General features: G+C 36.8%; 2 protein-coding genes across 2 annotated transcripts; both read left to right on the top strand.

Moving 5' to 3' along the window:
- Positions 1–485: 485 nt before the first annotated feature.
- LOC140154634 (2-acylglycerol O-acyltransferase 2-A-like) lies at positions 486–4,403 on the top strand. Its single transcript, XM_072177201.1, has 5 exons — positions 486–579; positions 2,163–2,383; positions 2,837–3,011; positions 3,866–4,065; positions 4,249–4,403. Exons 1-5 carry the CDS (start codon positions 572–574, stop codon positions 4,401–4,403), a joined length of 759 nt encoding a protein of 252 aa, XP_072033302.1. The 5' UTR covers positions 486–571.
- Positions 4,404–10,303: 5,900 nt separating this feature from the next.
- Positions 10,304–14,880, top strand: LOC140154290 (diacylglycerol O-acyltransferase 2-like). The gene is made up of 4 exons (XM_072176870.1): positions 10,304–10,528; positions 12,228–12,402; positions 13,793–13,992; positions 14,458–14,880. The coding sequence occupies exons 1-4, from the start codon at positions 10,408–10,410 to the stop codon at positions 14,610–14,612; spliced, it is 651 nt and encodes a 216-aa protein (XP_072032971.1). The 5' UTR covers positions 10,304–10,407; the 3' UTR covers positions 14,613–14,880.
- The last annotated feature ends 5,657 nt before the right edge of the window (positions 14,881–20,537 follow it).

Raw genomic sequence — 20,537 nt, 5'->3', positions numbered from 1 at the left:
ATCGGGGAGAGTGCATTAGACGCATCAACATCTCAGTACAAGTGCATTATTTTGTACAATTTCACTCCCAACAAGTAATACGCATATGATTAACTTATAAATAAAATACTTGGTCTCCGTCATTCTGTGTGAGATAAGAGAGATCACAGTTATAAATCAAAATCAGAATATCGAAAATAAGTTTAATAACAAAACGACAGAGGTTTTAGTCGGCCTTTTATTTAACATGTAGGGTAGTATATAACTTTATTCTGTTTCATATTATTCTGTCCTTATCGTTTTTGTCTTTCGTTTTCTTTGCAGTGGATACAAATCACCAGGCGTAGGTGAAGATAATACGCCAATCAATGTTCTATATCATCAACATGCTGAAACATTCGTTCTGTTGCTATGTGTGTTCACATTAGTCTTGTTTGGAATTGGATCTGTATTCCTGAGCATATATCTACTATTTACTGATTATTATTGGTTATCAATCATTCTGTACGCATATATAATTTATGATAGACATACAATACACACAGGAGGTCGATCATGGAATTGGGTTAGGAGACTACAGTTTTGGAAACATATGGCTAAGTAAGAAATAAGCTGGATAAGAAATATTTTCCTTTCCTTCAGGCTAGGATGTGTAATGGGCAGGAACCTGGTTTGGATTCCAGAGTGTGCCTGCAAGAGACACAGCCATCAGAAAAGGAATAGCTCAGATCGCGCGCCAAATAGGTTAGCAGTTCAGAAATTGATATGTTTCCCAGCCTTGAAAAAAGGTAGGCAGCGCTGGGAATCGAACCCGAGACTTCGCGGTTCTGAAACTCAATGCATTACCACTAAGCGAACTACCTATTTGCTGTGAGAAGTTTGATAGTAGTCCTTGAATATCGCTGAATAGAATAAATCTATACTGATATTTATCTAATGTACGATGTTATTCAAATCTGGACGTTCCACATACACTGGGAATATGTGAAATGGCTATCAATCAATCAAGTTTTCAGTTTTCAAGTTATCAGCAATCAATAATAAACCGATGAATCATGGAATATTACTAATTACTTACTAATCTTCCAAATAAATAAACAAGTCAGTAAATAAACAAATAAATAAATAGGCATAGGACCCGTAAATATATACATAAATAAATACATAATGCAAAATGCAGTTAGTATTTTATTTACTAAATTCCAAACATTCTATTATTTATAATTTTCTGTTATACACACAAAGGAGCTGTGCTTTTAATATCCGCGCCTAATTGGCGGCTTGCTAATAGGTTCTGGAAAGAGATATCTCAAGCAGCGCCAATCATAGCTCATGTTTGATAATGGGCAACCAACGTATCCATCATGATATTAGTATAGTATAGGCTCTGACGCAAGCTTTCATGCGGGAAATATGAAGACACTCTCGCCAGTTGTGCCCTTTTTTGAGATATTGATACGGCGCTAAAGGCTACAGCTTTTCCAGACACAGCGACTAACCCTGTACACAGAGGTAAGTTATCATCTTGTTACAAGGAACTCAAGGTAATTTTATTATCAATAGGCCCACATAGAGGAATACGACATCTATCGTGAGCCAATCTGCATTCTGTTGCCTGCAAAAGCCGACGATCAGGTAACAATTTCTGAAAGGAGCGTGACTATAGATATTCGCGTTAATTTCATGATCAGCTTAAAACGCATTGAAAACGCCAAATTGCAGTCACAAAATTTATAATATTACTAAATCACCAAAGCGAATGTTAACGTAGATATGTGGAAAAGAACTGCATTAAGAATAACAAACTATGTGTCCAAGGAGTTGTCTTTGGCATGTCGCCTTTTTGAAGAAAAATTTTTTTTTTAAACAAACACGAACCTTCCAAAATAAATACATATTGGCACTCGGTGGCCCAGTGACTACCTGCCGCTGTGATTTGGGGCAACTCGTTGCTTCCCCTCTCCAGATACATGTACTTCAAGTTCGCCCATACCCCACGCCTTAATCTACTTTTTCATCTTTTGCTATTTTTTGTCTTTTCCTCTTCATGCTCTTCTATGTTTTCCTCTCTATTTCCAGCTGTGTTTCTTCTCCTCCTCGGAGTCCAAGTAGGACATTGTTTTAATGACATTTAAATCGGTATCTGAATGATAACAATTACAATATCTCTGCTCTTATTTCAGTTATTTTCCTATACGTTTGCATAAAACGGTAGATTTGGACCCGCATCAAAATTACGTGTTTGGCTTTCACCCCCATGGTTTATATGTCTGTGGCGGCATCGTCAACTTTTGTACCGAAGCTACTGGCTTTAGTCAATTGTTCCCAGGAATAACACCACACTTGCTGGCATTGGTTGGTATCTTCCAATATCCGTTCGCCCGGGAATTTTTGCTATCGATAGGTAATTCAAACGCCGGCTTTCGTTGTCCAGTAGTTACTCCTAACATCGTGTATTTAATAACTTGATTTCGAATTTCAGGTGGCAATGAATTAAAGGCTAGTGGAAAGGAAATTAGGACTAGTCATATTGTAATATTGTAATATATAATTTCGGTCAAATTTTATTTGGTTATTCTTTGCCAAAAATAATGAAATAATATTAGTAACAACTGTTAGGACGATTTTCTGTTGAGAAAAAAAATAATGAGGTAAAAGAAAAGAATCCTCACTTAGCTCGACCGCTTAGCTACGGAGCTCTATTGGCATTTAATATCGTCATTACAACATTAATTCAATGCTCTGGGTCCTACAAACACAAACAAATTTGCCGATTCCAATGAAGTGTAAGTTGAGGCATGTGTATTTTAGAAAATATTGCATTAATGCAAATTCAATTACCTTATTTTGTTTTTAGGTATGTGTGCCTCAAGTAGTGACAGCTTTGATAATTTGCTTAGTAAATATTCGTCTAGCACAGCGGTCGTTATTGTTGTTGGCGGAGTTAAAGAGATGTTAGAAACACAACCCCACATCCACATGACGTACCTAAGTAGACGAAAAGGATTCATACGCAAAGCTATTCAACACGGGTATGATTTTTGAAAATTTCTTCAACATGTTCAAATAGTGTCATTATATGGGAGCATGGTGGTTTAACTGATCATAAGCTCGCGGGTTCGAGTCATATCGTGGCCATCGTGCTGTGTCCTTGAGCAAGGCGCATAATCCTGTTTGCGTCACTTCACTCAGGTGTAAATGGGTACCGATTTATGCTGGGAAGGTTAATAGACGCATATTTGTTGTATGGGAGGAGTGGTGAGTGCAGAAGGAGTGTGTATTGTACACGGAGGAGTCTGGTAGCTTCTGACTCCAAGTCGATTACAAAGAGAGATGTGACACTCCGGCCTGTAAACACGGGCATGAATCATTACCGTTTATACCGAAGAGCTTGTTTTCAAACCATGTTAAGTCCACAACCACATGTTTCTCATTTACTTGTGTGATACAATCACAATTACTTTGACAAGTTTGACATTAGCAACAATGAGTTGTACCATCAACAAGCCATTATTTACCACAACAATGCTGCTTAACAATATGCAGACTATTGTTCTCATTTGGGAACCAAAGGCACCACACAGTATAGTTACTGTGCATCCATCCGCTGTTTGCTTTGTAATGGTGCATCCAACTGAAATTACTATACGTATCATTATAAGCCATTGCAATATCGCACAGGTAAATCAAAAACATGTGTTTGTGGACTTAACATGGTTTGGAACCAAGCTCTTCAAATATACATAGAAAACATTGATCTTTCTGCCAATTGATGTTTCACTTTTCATTCATAATCTATTAAATAATCTATTGCTGCAAATTAATAAGTTTCTGAAATACTATAAACATGTCGGAACCGATAACCTACCAACCGACTCTGTTTCAGGGCTCACCTAGTCCCAGTCTATTCTTTCGGTGAGAATGATTTATATGACCACTACATAATGCCAGAAGGCTCCTGGAGACGATGGCTTCAAGTCAAATTGATTAAAGTCGTTGGCTATCCACCCGCTCTTTTCAGTGGAAGAGGGATTTCTAATAATACTTCGGGGTTCCTTCCATACAGGATACCAATCAACACCGTAGGTATGTAGCAATCGCAAATAGGTTCATGCTCAACATATCCTATCTAAAAGAGACAGTCATCATCGGATTGACTTTGGTTGAGTTACATGAGAATATCTATGTCTGCATAAACTCTCAATTCTACGATCACCTCTGCATAAATAATTGTGATTGTATTTTGTATGTGATTTGTCTATCTTACAGTTGGGCGACCGATCAATGTGAAGCAAAATCCTTGTCCAACAAAGGAAGACATTGACGAGACCCACAGGATCTACATGGATTCACTGATATCATTGTTTGACGAATACAAGGAAAGGTTCGGTCTTGGAAAAGAAGAAAAACTCAAAATTATTTAATGCTCATGGTATTGAAAGGTTCATCTCCAAACCTCAAAACTTGTGGCTTTCGTTCCTATATGTGACGTGTCATGTCAAAAGGAGACACTTTTGGGCAGGATCGTAAATGGAGATATAGCCCAAAATCTGCCGGTGGGTGATTTTTTCATAATTTGGGTTTATTGCGAATTTTTGATGTTATTAATGTTTAAAATATTGTCTGATAGTTTCAGACCGAAATATAACTGGCATCTTGTATTTTTTGAGACATTTTTCAAATTAATTCCTACTCTCAACATTGTCAATAATATTTTTAAAGACTGATATCTCAATTTCCTATTTTATAATACCATAACTTCAGAACTCAATATCTTCACTTAGGAATGTCAGATTTCATTGGGGAAAACGGCATTGGAGAGCAAAATATCTCTATATTTAAGATATGTAAAAACCTCAAAATTGATGACATGCCCAAAAGTGTCTCCTTTTGACATGACACGTCACATATAATTAAACTATATCAACAGTTTTAAACGACTCTGTCAGCCGGACAAGTCTGACAATGTTGACTGGTCTAATTTCTAAACTTGCATGTGCACATGTGAGTAGACAGCGCTACAACGAAACATTTATCTTTTAATAACCACGGCATTTCGTCAAGATGGTTGAATTTGATATAGCATAACGCCATAAGGATTACACGGCGACCGAGGTGGCGTTAGGTTAGGGTATTGCGTTTTGCGTGTTTTTCATACTCACGTTTAGTTCTGTACTTGTTTTCAATTTACCAGTAATAATGTGTCTTAAGATAAAGATAAAATCTATTTAGTTTACTATTGAGCAATACCCTACACAACTATACACAAGAAGGCACTCACGAAATTGGCTATTACAGAAAGTTCTGTCCAACTTTTCAAATATAGCAAGCCCTATGACTGATTTGCGGAAACGGAATGCAAAATTCATTTGGTCATCTGAGGGTCAGAGCAATGTGAAAATAGGTCCAAATTAATTAATACTCATGAGTTCACCAGTGCTAACTGCGTCTGATTTTGAGAAATAGTTGAAGTTGACTGTTGAAGCTAGTGACATAGGATGTGGAGGTACTAGGTACTGGGATGCAAGAGCTTGCTTTTCAAGGACGTTTGATTGAGGAGTTCAACACTCAACGTTGATATTGTTCAATAGTACATTCCGAAATGAGTCAATTGTCGGTAAATCACGTATCGGTACCCTTTAAATATATGCCTACTTCTAGTGCACATTTCTATTTTAACTGTTGTGTGTTCTTGTCCCGTGCATTATTTTTCACGAACAACCAGTCTTAGTAGTAACTTAAAAGTCCGGTAATAGAGAGATTGCGATTTTCAAACGTAAGGCATAGTGCAGTTTTGTCCACGGCAAATTCACCGTGACCTTTTCAGCCATAAACCCGCTTAGTGAAGATTAAACCGAAATATGCAGTACTAAACCATTATAGTAATCGATTGTCCAATGCACATTTCTTACCACGTGATAATATTAATCCGATGAGCGATCGAATTGTCCGCTACGGTCGACTAATCCAATTGATAATGACGCTATTGACATGTACGGGTGGAGCTCCACTGACTGAGTTTTGGGGATTTTTCACTGGTTTGCTATCATTTACTCATCAACGCTCCACCGTTATTATAAGGACTATGCTAATAATTTAAAGATTGACATATAGAAAATAAACCATACTTGATTGACAGAAAGTACTAAATTTGGTGGCACTCCTCTTCCAAACGCGACCAAGTCATTTTGAAAGTTTAGTCATGATATATGGATGAAGTGATCCTTAATCTACCAAAATATATGTTTTTGGGCAACTATAATATTTGGAGAGCACAAAAATACAATTAAGTTTAAGCAGCATGTTAACCTTGGTTTTTAATCAAAATCAAAGCATGCTGTTTGAATTAGGCAGAGACCCGGTAGCCCGCGCTAGCCATTATTTTTTCAATCACTATGCCCTATATTGACCTAGATCAGCTTATAGCTTATAGTCTTTGCTTCAGGCGCCTTGTTCTCCTTCGTGACGAAAGAACACAATTCAGTTTGCAACCGAGACTAGCAATATTTAACACCGTATTAACGTACGTAAAAACGTACGTTAAAACGTACGGTCCACGTGCTGCGTAGGGAACATCGCAATCTCTCTAATAAGTGGTTTAAGTCCGACTGTGTGAACACGACTTATGATTCAATGAATAGGTACCGCGTGAACGGTGTAGTGCAGGGCGATCTTAACAAACATTGTATTCATCTATTGCTATGGTAGTTAATCCGATTATTATGTAACTTCGACAGTGTATAGGAAAACAATAAACCCTGCAGTGTGTGTCGCATAATCAGGGAAGTTCAGTGGCACTTCCCTGATATAACGACCAATAGATAAATGATCTACTATCATTAAGACTGAGTTCCGCAGTCTATGAAAGCGCATAATCACAGTTATCATACTGATATATGAGACAAATGTGTCAATAGTAGTTGGCTTGCACAGCTTATCAATATCAGCTATCAGTTATTTACACAATGATCTACTAGTGCAATAGTATACCTACATAAAGTAGTGATCCTGTTGTTTACGGTATATAGGGCGCATGGTGTCTACATGGTCAACGTGCAACATGTCGTCTGCAGAAGACCGTGAAGCAAGGTAAGGTTCTGGGTGCATAGTATGGCGTGTTTCTAAGAACATTCTCATTGCAATATCGCTTCAGCGGTTTGGATATCATTTATTTTATTAGAAGCAAAAATGTGTATCACACTAGAAATGTTAGATAGGCCTAAGGCACCGTTCAATATTTACACCAGGGGAGGGAATGGGAGAAACGAAACAAATTCGAGAACAGATTTCACGTTCCTCTCTTGCGAACGGCTCAAACGATCAGATTCCCCCCTTGTTTTCCCAAGTTTCTCCAATTAAAATTTAATATTCCTCCTTATTGTAGGGATGACCAATGAACCATCAACTTGATTAGAACACTCCCATAGACATGCAGGGAGCTCAACTGTGCACTGCTTACACAGACATTTATAAATTGAGCTCATTCTTTTATTTTTCATTATTTTTCTGTAAAAATTGGAGATGTTAATGCCAATTATGTTTTGTAACTATCCTGCAAATTACAGCAACATAACTTATTTGGTTTTTCTGTAAGTGTAAGTCAAAATTGGTCCATCGCCACAGTGCGCTTAATTGCCAGTGGCCAAATGCAGCACTGCTCAGAATGGCACAAAATATTCAGATGAATAAGATCAGGTGAACACCTTGACCTACTGAGCTGTAATTTGGCAGAGTTGTCGTTATTACCTCTATCATACCCTCTGTAAAAAGGTTAAAAGAATGGACAAGTAGATCTCGAGTTAAAAATTAAATCACCAGCTTTCCTTTGGAATTTCCATATATCTTTCGAATCATGTTAAATAGACACCTTTCTGAACATAAATGTGAAGTTTCGTGCTCATTTGATGTATTGTTCACCTGATCTCAACCCTAAACATTTTCTTATATTTATACCATCTGCACTGACTTGCTGCTATACACGCACAGGAGCTGTACTTTTAAAATACGCGCCTAATCAATAATGAGTCTTTCACTCCATTGTTAAAGTACTGTGCTCCCTGTAGCATATGGAGTGACCAGGTCCTAGAGTGTGATGGTTTTGTAGCAGATGACAGTATTCATTCAAGCCTATCAAGGTCAGTTATTAGCCACTTGCTGAATGGCTGGGCATTATCAGCTATCAAAGAGATACCTTATGCTGCTGCCAATCACAATAGAGGTTAAACATTTTGTTAAAACCCCACCTGATAAGTGATATCAGGACAAAGCTGTGCATGTTGGTACTTGATTGTTTGGATTCCTATGTTAAAAATCCCTTGCAGTACATTAGTATTTTTCTTATGTGTAGTGTATATTGTTGTGGAAAAAAGTTCACTTGGACTTTTGATTTTGTGCCACTTCGGCCATTATGGATGATTTTGAGCAAATGTTTTCTAAAAGCATGATTTCAGTGCCTCGGTTTGAAGAAATACTTAATGCTATTGACTAGTAAAGTTCCATTTCATAAGAAACCCCTTTGATACTTTCACAATATGCTTGTTTCATGTTTGCATATATATTAAAATAAAGAAATATAAAAAGGTTGCTATTTTTAGACATTGTCAATTTATTTCGTTCCAATGACCGGTCAGAATGGGAAACTTTGAAAATTCATAATTCGAAAAGTTTTTGACCGATTTTGACAATTTAACCACCACAATACTTCTGTTGATGAGTTCTTTCCAGAAAACAATCTTTTGTAGCAATAGGGGCAACATAAAATTATGATGGTCATCCCTACTTATAGCTTAAATAAGATAAATCGGATTTGACCCCCAACCTCGACATTTGTTTCGTATTCCCTCATTCCCGTCTCCCACGGCATAAATATTGAATAGTCCGTAAACATGCTCTAGTGGTGATACCGCTATGCTGATTATTATTATCACCCCATAAATATATATATTGTTGATATAATAACATGAATAAAAGTTTATAATTAAAATGATCAACGCTATAAGTACTCTATCTCTTGTATTATGCTAGGGAAAAGATTAAGCATCAGTTATGATCTCCTGTACTTGTGTATTTGCGTAATATTTGCTTGTGTGTATTATATACCTCGACAGGAAGCTTAATGGATAGAGCGTCCGTCTGGTAATCGGAAGGTTGTGGGTTCGAATCCCATGCTGGCACATTCCCTTGCTTTTTTCAAGTTGGGTTGTATTGTGTACCAGTTGAGAGTTGTGTTTATTTGTTGTCTTGTTTAATTGTAACACTTTGGGTTGGTAAACTGTTCTTCCTTTCTTACTCTATCTCTACCAAACACAGCAAATTTAACATGAGTTGCACGATTGTTACTGGAATTTATTGGACTATACGCTGCTCTTTTATACTCATCACCAGTCGCGGGTGCAGTGTTGGCAAAAAGTATTAAAGATGCATTCTTAATTATCACGAATGTCATGTACTTACTTGGAAGATTGTGTTTTCTTGTATTATGCAACGATATCTATAATTATTCTTGCCTATAGAACCGTACAATTGAAGTGTTTTTAAATCATTTCAACAGGTCAACAAGAATCCTTGGTATCAAATTAGCTTCAGTTATTAACGTTCCACGACAGAGACGTATTCAAACACTGGCGGTGCTGTTATGGTCAACCATCATCTTGATATGTGGTTGGGGATCGGTTTTTCTATTTCTATTTCTTTTGTTAACGCGATACTACTGGATATCACTTCTTGTAAGTTTGTAGTATTTATTCTTTCAAAAAGTCATACTAAATAGCAAATTATTGAACAATTATACCGCTTCCATAGATGTACATGTGTATGCACGTTATTTTTACGTAAAGTTGAACAATGATGGCGCTATTTATCTTAAATCTTAAATTACACCGGTGTATTTCATTGCGACAAAATACGGCTTATGTGAAACGGCAACAATACAAATACGACAGCAAATACGTCTGCTATGTAAAACGCACAATTTCAATAAATGCATATACGACCATGTTAATTAATTAATTAATTATCTCACCAATTAAGCTGCATCCACAGCCAGAATTTGGTCATTTTGAAGAGTGTTGCCTACCTACGTACTCTGCCAAAATTCATGAAAATGTCGAATACGTCACTATATGATACGGCTGACGAATTGTAAACAGATCCAGACCTTTTGCTTTAGTTTGTTTGCTTTTTCCCGTCACAATTCTTAATATTCTAACCTTCTTGAAACTTTCATTAACAGGTTTATGCCTGGATGATCTGGACCCGTCACGTGCCACATCAACTTGGTAGGAGATGGAGATGGGGTCAAGACCTAGAACTTTGGAATCAAATGAGAGACTATTTCCCCGTTAATTTACACAAAACGTGTGATTTGGACCCAAAACACAACTATGTATTCGGCTTTCATCCACATGGTGTTCTTGTGGTGGGGGCTTTATGAATTTCTGTACGGAGGCAACAGGTTTCAGTACTAAATTTCCGGGAATCAAGCCTTATTTACTTGGTTTGAACGGCTTCTTTAAGTTTCCTATTGTCAGTGATGTCATCATGTTAAGTGGTGAGTGTACGAATTCATTAATAAACTATACGATACCATTTTTTTCTTTACAGATATTATACAGAGGGGCATTAACATTTATAGGCACGTGCTTGTCATTTTATAGACAAGGGAATGGATTAACAGAAGGAAGTGCACATTAATTCTAAAAACTATGAAACATATCGTTCGGCAGACTGCCAAATATCGGTTCGTCTCTTTGTTAAATTCATGGTACGTAGGAATTCTTTTGAATTAGCAAACAGGGGATATCCGATCGCACGGTACTTATATGCCGCCCTCTTTCGCTCAATTATCACGCTAAACCACCGTTACATAATTGATATGATGCCCTCTTGCTATCCTCTCTACAAAATGTGATCCCCAACTAGTGCATAATTCGATAGAATCCATGCGTAATATAAAGAGATACTGAAGGGATGCTGCAGCCAAACAAAATTGTTTCGCTTACCCTGGATCGCAATAGTCATGATAGTTGGAGAAAGCTTGTAGTCGCCTGCCCCGCAGCCCGACTGATGATGATGATGATGAACATGAGAGACGAATCGATATTCGACACTCTGTCAAATTCATACCGATTTACAACATTATTTATGATGAATTACTTCTGGCTTCCATAGTTTTGTTGATAATTTTGATTTAGGTTTCAGATTTATTTCTCATGAAAACAAAAAATACGTAATACCAATATGTCATATACAGCCTGTCTCAAAAACAATTGTGCAAGTGAAAAGCGCACTCTCTGGCAGTTAGAAAATACCGTTGTGACATAATGTTTACATCAACGTCAAGGTCGTAGTCTCAGCTCTCAAATGTCGTTTGTTCTGTTCAATTTGCTTGTTTTAATCTCGAGATATGTTTAGTTAAAGACGAAAGGGTAAAATCACAATTTTGCCACCTTTACTAGGAAAGAGGGCTTTAAATGTAACAGGGATAGCATCAAGTTTATCAAGAGTTCCTTCGTGAAATCAAAAGAATGCATCAATTACACAATACAACAACTGTTTTTACTGTTTTATCATGATGCAGGAATGATGATTCTCTTTTTCCACTTAAAAGAAGAGATTAAAAGATAAATAAATATTTCACATTCTGCTGTAAAAATTAAATACATGTGCATGTCAATGATCTTATCATGGTAAATGCTGTTCTCTCAGTCACTTAAGACATGTTAAAAGACAAACAAATATTGCGGACTTAAACATGTTATAGGTTAATGAACGCGTATTACTTGCTGGGAGAGATATTAGACAAACATAATGCACGCGTGCTGATGTTGATGCGTCTAATGCATGCGCCCCGAAAGGAGGAGTGCATTAGACGCATCAACGTCAGCTATCATTGATTTACATGTACAGCTCTCTTACCTAGAAAAAGTGGCACAATTGTGATTTTACCCTTTCGTTGTTAAATAAACATATCTCGAAATTGGAACAAGCAAATTGAACAGAACAAACGGCATTTGAGAGCTAAGATTGCACCCGTGACGTTGATGTAAGCATTATGTCACAACGGTATTCTCTAATTGCCATAGAGGGCGCTTTTCACTTGCACAATTTTTTTTGAGACAGGCTGTATGGTTTACTGTTATACTTTACATCTGGGCTCAAAATGATTTCCAATTTTATGGTATGTGTGTACTACAAATGTTCAACAAATTACAAACAGTATTTCTAGATCTATTTGTCTCATTTTTAAGGTTTGTGCGCAGCAAGTCGAGAGAGCTTTGATTGGATATTGGGTAAGACAGGTCCAGGCAGTGCTGTGGTCATTGTCGCCGGTGGTGGTGTGGAAGTCCTCGAAGCTATTCCTAAACATTATGCACTTTATCTAAGCAGACGAAAAGGTTTCATTCGCAAAGCCTTGCAGCATGGGTAAGTCTGTTTCCCAATCCTTCGGGCGATCAACAACTACGCACGGTATTGGATTGTGCATGCTTCTATAAGGCACTGTACGAAGCTTCGAAAGATTCAGGCTAGTGAAGCTCATGGATCTGGTAGATTTGTGCTACAATGATAATAAAATGATTCCGTCTGTGCAAATCAGATAATTTCACAGTCATATACCTGAAGACGTTTATCCTATGCGGCAATGCGGGTCGCCAGACTCGTTTTCATTACAATTACAATGAATTGCGAGATTCATCATGTGTGGAGCTACAGAAGTATAAAAGTGTACATTATGACAATGAAGATATTCATCGCATCGTGCGGAGTGACAGAAGCAGACAAATTTACATTATTCAAATGATAATAAAGCGATTCATCCTGTGTAAACCTAGCGCTTCAGAATCAAATAAGTTTCTAAATAATAATATAATGACAATAATGAAGATATTCCTCCTTTGTGGAGTGACAGAAACAGCATGGCTTCTGCAATCCTCCTCGCTGTAACACTTTTGTTTCCTTCTGAGTCGAGGTTGGACCAAGAGCTGTAGGCATTCTTGTATTGTTTGTAAAATGTTTTGTCAAATAAAATACATCATTAGTAAAATATTATGTGTTCATTTATCTTATTTTTGTCTCTTTCTGTTTGTTACAAGTAATCAGAAAATATCATAAAAAAATATTCAATAAATATCGATTCATCGTATCGTGTCCCTGCTGGTTTGATTAATTATTAATATAGCGCCACCACTTTTCCCGATCGAACCTTTCATAAATCACTATATACTTGACATGATCAAGATGAAAGACGGCCGAATCTACTTAATATTCATAATGACATTTCGAGATTAATATTCATATTCACATTGCGGACCAATCAGAATACTTCGGTGTAACGCTTGATCTCTTAATATGCGGAAATAAACACTACTTATGAATAATATATCATTTATCGATCATGAATATGCATGTTATCATGATCCGATTGAATCGTATCGTGTTTTGGGCGTTTACTACGTGTATATAGTGTCGCGAAAATCAGAAAAGTGGTGGCGTTTCGGAAGGATATTTTTCTCAGGGGGAGAGAGGCAAGTAAATGAATACCATTTTAAAACGATCATTTACGGTGGAATTAACAATATTTTGTTGTGTCTTTTAATTATAAATTTATTAAAACATCAGAAAGAGTAAAAAAATCAGACAGATTCACACATAATATATGTTAAAAACGTATTTTATTTCACACATTGTACAAATATCACAAACAATACAAGAATGCCTACAGCTCTTGGTTGGACCTCAGATAATCTAAGCTCCCATTCACATGTTGACGTCCAATTTATTTTTATTTTAATAATTTGATATGTTCTATTGCCAGAGCACATCTTGTGCCAGTGTACTCATTTGGAGAAACTGATGTTTATGACCAGCATCCGTACGAAGAAGATGGCTTGATCCGATGGCTTCAGGTTCGCGTCAACAAAATAGTCGGCTACCCACCTGCAATGTTTCATGGTCGAGGTGTGTTCAATTACAACGCTGGGATTTTACCTTATAGACGAAGTATAGATACTGTTGGTAAGGAAGATAGATAGTTGCATTTGAGATCATAATATTATTATATTAAAAATTTACCATTAAAGAATAACGTAATGAACAGTGGTGACAATAAGGCACGGCATTGGTAAAACGAAATCAAGACATTTTACATGGACCAAAACCCGTGGTAATTTTACCTTATTGACGTTCCTTATATAGGCCTAAGTTATAAGTTTATTATTATATATTTTGTAAATTGTTTATATTCAAAACAATGTCATTTATTAAAGCTTGTCGGAAAGTAAGAATTTGTTTCAGAAGCTAACGTTGGTCAGTTGCTCTCGTAATCCTACCAGACATTTTTGGGGGAAATATATAGCATAGATAACTTGATTGGTTGATTGATTGATTGATTGATTGATTGACCTTTGTTGATTGATTGATATGTTGATTGATTGACAATAGGACGAGATTGAGTATATCTTTTTGTATTAATTCAAACAGTTGGAGAACCAATTCCAGTGGAAAGAAATTCTGACCCATCCGCAGAAGATATTAACCAACTTCATGAGAAATATGTGAAAGCACTGGTGGCGCTCTTTGATGAACATAAAACCGAATTCGGTGTTGATGAGAACCAGCAGTTGCGAATAATATGAAAAGGAAACTATTTCATAACTTGTTATGAATTTAGCAGACTGTCGGATATCGATTTGTGTCTTTGTTAAATTGATGTTGAGCATGAATTCTCGTAAGTCAGACCGCACAGCACTGCACCATAACCTAACTTTCTATATCGCCCGCTTATGCTCAATTATTACCATGAATCACTGTTAAATAATTATATGCTACCCATTCATCAAGTCTCAGCTATAATTAAAGAGAACTCATGCGTAACATTAATTTAACAAGAGACGAATCGACATTCGGCACTATGTCAAACTGTCGAATTATGTATCGTCCGATTTATTTTTATACACCATATACGAGGGCTGGTCAATAAGTTCCCGCAACTATGGTGTATCTCCGCTCATGCATGACTTGGATGGCTGTTACTTACGCTAAATTCAAGTTTGTACTTTTTTCTTTCAAAACGAATATGTATTAGCGATGCTGAATGCTTGATTACGTAATGGCATTACCATAAACACAATAGCGTATGGGCACTGCCTGATTTATGGTGAAAAGTAGTCAAGAAAATCTCGCGCCAAATTGAGGTATTGTTACATAATTCTAAATATCTCGAGAATAAAAGTATAGAATCTGGCACGGTTTTTGCAGCTTTATAGACAGATAACATAGGCATGATGCTGGACTCTTTTTAGACATATACCATTTTATTAAATAAAAGAAATCGTGTTGAATATCTCCAATTTTGAGTAGGCTTGATCACCCATTGTTCTTTACATAATAAGAGATAGAAAGATTAATCGATGACAAAATTTAACCAATGGTACCTGGTTTGATTGGGTATCTACTGATTATAAAAAGGGAGGTCCCAGTGGTGAAAACATAAACATTTCTTTCTTAATGAACCCTTAATTTCAAAAGGTCTTGTTTTTGTAATTAAAGTAGCACACCATAGAGAGGCTCTGGATTGAATAAGAAATTTGAATTTCGAAAGGTGTGTCTAATTTTAGCATAAGATTTGGTATAGTAATTCACTCACACAGCTACTGTTCCGCAAACCTTGTATTAGTCATATTTTTAGCGCGTTTTTGAAAAAATACTTTTTTCATACATTTTTTTTTTTTTTTTTCATGCATACCATCAACGCATGCGCATATTTCTATTTTTGTTGCAACAAATTCTATTGTCCTGACTATGATCTCTAATACCATACCAATAACCATATTTGGTTTTGTTTTATTTTGAAGATAATTTGGATTCTTTCTTCTGCCGTGTGGGCTCTTTTTCGCGATTTTCACACCATTTTTGCTTGTTGTTATAGGCCTATTTCTGGTGAAGTTCAAAGACGGTCCCTTTCCTCATCTGTTGACGGATACATTTCTTCTTTCACAATTATCAATTGAATATACTCAGATTACCTCATACCAAAAATAAGGCTTGTAAACTGCTTTGGTCCTTACTTCTGCTTCTTTTTATTACACGTTCCTCAAAGCCAATTCAAATTTCTCGCCAATGTTGACAATTGTCAGTGTACATATAGCAATGACTTTATGCAAATGAGATTACGTAATTAAAGGTACTCTGATACTAATTGTTGTGCGTTTTGAAAGACAAAGGTACAAACTTTATTGATCGTAAGTAACAGTCATCTAAGTCATGCATGAGCGGAGATAAATAATGGTTGCGGGATATTATTGACCAACCCTCGTAGAAGTGAATTAATTGTCCAAAGCTTTGTATATGCCGATATAATTATCTGAATTCGATTTAAAACATGAAGGAGGCAAACTATGAAGCGTGTTATATCTACCTCCAGTCAGGCAGTCACCGGCACTAGCTAGTGCCGGTGATGGGAGGTAGATATAGTTTGGTTACGTCTGGAGGATCAGTGAACATCGATATAAAAAAAAAACACCTGCCACCAGTTATACTGTATTATGGCTTCATCTGTTTCCCTATTGGCATAACGTAAGTCCCATCGTGGTCATTCTAATGAGTCTATCATGTGATGTAGTTGAAAAATTTTGGCTTGATCCTTATCAGGCTTGATCCTTTCTCCTATATAAAACAAATAAAGTAGGTAATGGGGCTACGCATCCAGCACAATGGGGAGCGATTGCTCGCTACAAGTGGAAACTGAATACAATTAATAAGAAAGAAAGAACAGTTTTCAAACCCACAGTGTTACAATATTAAACAAGACAACAAATAAACACAAATCCCGATCGGCACACAACCGAACTTGAATAAAAGCAGGGGAATGTGCCAGTATGGGATTCGAACCCGCGACTTTCCGAACTCTCGACGGACGTTCTATCTATTAGGCTACCAGCTCTCAACGATGGTTAAAACTGGGTGTAATGTAAGCAGTCGAGGTATACAATACACACACAAATATTACACAAGTACTCAAGTATAGGAGATAATTACTGGTGTGTCAGTGGGAGCTGGTAGCCTAATGGATAGAGCGTCCGTTTAGAGATAGGAGTCATGGATTCAAATTTTAAACCATGTTTTAAGTTTCAAACTTTCTTAATTATTTTTAATTGATAAAATAAAATATCGTAAGTGCAATGCAATTTTAATTAATGCCTGCAAGACTATCGTACGTGGCACTTACGATAGTCTTGCTGCTTGCACGCTTATTGTTGTTTTTCATCTGCTGCAAGACCATCGTATGTGACACATAATACGCTACTTTCCTGGACCTAAATCACGGAATGTTACACCATCGTAATTGCAAAACAGTCTCTAACACATCACTGACTATGACGCTGACGGCTGTTGGCGTTGTAACCAAGCTGGCTAAGTTCATAGCTCCATGACTGGTAATAGAGACGATAAATCCGGTGTTTTTATATTTAGATTCAGTAATAAATCTTGAGAGATAACATTACGGCATAAGCTGTCTTGCTATTGTAAATATTATGTGCCAAAATAAATTTACACTTATTAAGAAACATGCCTTATTTTGTTTTAAGTACACGGCTTTCGGCTGAACCACTAGCAGGCTATGTTAGTACATCTATGACAATGACAAAGGTATTTGATCGTCCGGATGAGCAACTCACTGAATGGGCTTTTAAGTTAAGAACTCGTGAAGTCACAAAAATAGGGCTTACAATTAAAATACTGACGCCGTGAAAATTGAACAGATTTCATGAGTTCATGAGATCATGAGTTGTTTTTTAAAACTATTTCTTTATTTTTATATCTTTACTATTTTTGTCAAACTGGCTAAGTCAGGAACACATGAAGTCGGAATTCGTGATCACAAGATCCTGACTTCTTGAGTTACAAAGCGAACCGCATGGCCCTTAGTTACTTCCGTATATTCGGCTACCTCGCTCTTGGTAATATTAAGTGAAGGGTTTGTTTTCTTTGCTCTTTGACCAAGAATATCCATTAGCCAAAAATAGGACACCTTTTCGGACAGGCTGGCTCTGTTCATTTTTTAGTGTCAATAGATTTATTTAATTTGCTCTTTAGAGCGAGAATAGTCCATTAGTGAAAAATGGGAAAGCTTTATTTATCAAAAAGATGTTCAAAGTACAATATTGGTGCTGTCAAGTCATTTATTTCGCTGTCATGCTCCTCCTAATTATACCCAATAACCATAACTACCACGAAAACATGTGGTCCGTGACAGACCTGCGCTGCGTGGTCAATATATTAAACTACGGACCGTCCGGGTCTATCATGGTCATAGCATAAAATTGCATAGCCTCCATAGCTTTGAATATCGATAAATGTCATGCATCACATTTTGGTTTTATATTGATCTTGTAAATTAAAGTTGCAAAACATCAGCAGGTCCAAAGTGTAATAATAGCAGAAACGGATCCGGGTCTGTAATAGCCATGACGGACTCGGATTTGTAATGGCCGTGACGGACTCGTATTCGAGATAGCATCTTCTATAATCTGTGATGGCATTGACGAACCTGGTTTGTAATAACCGTGACGGACCCGGGTTTGTAATAGCCGTGACCATGGTGACGGACTTGGGTTTGTAATGGCCGTGACGGATTCGGATTTGTAATGACGTGACGGACCCGGTTTGTAATGACCGTGACGGACTCGGGTTTCTAATAGCCGTGACGGACTCGGGGTTTGTAATGGCCGTGACGGACTCGGATTTGTAATGGCCTTGACGGACTCGGTTTGTAATGACCGTGACGGACCCGGGTTTGTAAGTAACACCCACATATATTTTACTCCCGGTTTTTATTTGCGATACAATAATTATGACGTGATGTGGAATGGTAGTTTGCGCATTACAACCACGTGCATAATGCATCCATTCCGGCGCGAATATGACAGGATCCAAGTATAACAATGAGTAAGGCCATTCAATTTCCTTTCTTTAATCAGAAGACCTATACCAATTGATATGCAATATTCTTCATTGTCACTCTACCACGTGTATGAATACATTTATTTTTTGTTACTATAATTTATACTCCGAGCTTTAACTGCCATAGAACTATAAAAAAGCAACAAATTACAATTTCATTGAACATCTCAATCCAAAAAACTGTTTGAATACAGCGCATTATAAAAACGTATTTTGGTTATATTCAAAATCAAATCAAAATGGTGCTTAAACACTGAAGCAAATTGGAATTGGACGGTGAATAAAGAAACCTGAACCTAATTGATAATTGGAGGACTGGTGTTGGTAATTAATTGATTTGTTACTAGTCTATTTCAATCGTAGTGTGTGCGCTTTACCTACTACCGTTCAAATATTTCTGTAAACAATTTGTGGTCATGCAATCTTAACAAATATTCAAGGCTTGGTACTGGTACTTTAAGTTTATAATATAGTCTTCTATTTACGCCGCGCTTAGATTGATACGCGTGATGACGTACAGCTGATGTCAATGCATTTGTATTGCCTGATATGCGACCAATCGATATCAAACTAATATCACACTTGTGTCACGTATATATGGACTGATATCTATCTAATCGTGTCAAATCATTACGTTACTCTGCCTTAAAACCTTTTACATTTTTACTTCACAACTTGAGATCCCCGGATGTTTTCTCTGTCTCTGATGATATGTGGTGACCACATATGAGTTCAGTGAGTTATATAAGATAAGTGCAGTCACGTAATAGATCATATAGGAAGTGACCTTCGGCTGAGGCATCTGGTTGTCCAAATGTTGACAGCCTCGCCCGGCAGCCTTTCAATATTAAGTATAAGGCATTTGACTAAATGAGCAGTCGGTTTGGCTTGAAAGGCGTTGTAATGATACATAATGTCAACCAAATCTGACCATATACGAGTGGAAATTCTTTCATATATATATAAAATAAATAAAGAATTTAACTTCCACACACTATTTTTCGCTCCAGGTGAGCCAAAAATAGTGTTGAGTTAAATTCTTCACTAAAATCTGACCATATCCCTTTAAATCAAGCACTTCATAAGATTGATGAATAGAACTCAGTTATAATGTTCGATTTAGAGTAGCTCCATCACTGCCCATCTATTACCTATGTGTGTTTGCCTGACAGTGTCAATTCAGCATCGAAGTGGTTACGTAATTCTCTTGGTTACCGGATCACGCTACTTTGGTATGCCTTCGAGTGCCATATACTTTATGTGGTGATCATTTCGATCGTGGTTCATTACTCTAGCGCGTGATCCCGTTGACATAGTAACATTACGTAACTTCGATACTGAATAATGCATAGATGTATCAGTAGTGTCTAGGTATAATTGATTCTAACAGGTACATAGATGTATCAGTAGTGTCTTCAATTCTATCATAATAAAATGACGTGCTGCCTTGACGCACATAATTGAATGTTAACAAATTGAAAAGCAATTCCTTAAACTTAAATTCAATTATGGAATACCACACGTTGGTGACATAGAAATTGTCATCGTATAGCTTAGTGTGAAAGGCTCTATTTATATATGCAATTTTGGTTCGGGAT

The sequence above is a fragment of the Amphiura filiformis genome, chromosome 6 (genome assembly GCF_039555335.1).
Source record: "Amphiura filiformis chromosome 6, Afil_fr2py, whole genome shotgun sequence".
In the NCBI taxonomy this organism is placed as follows: Eukaryota; Metazoa; Echinodermata; class Ophiuroidea; order Amphilepidida; family Amphiuridae; genus Amphiura; species Amphiura filiformis.
Note: the sequence above shows the minus strand (reverse complement) of the source record. Positions and strands in the feature narration are given on the sequence as shown.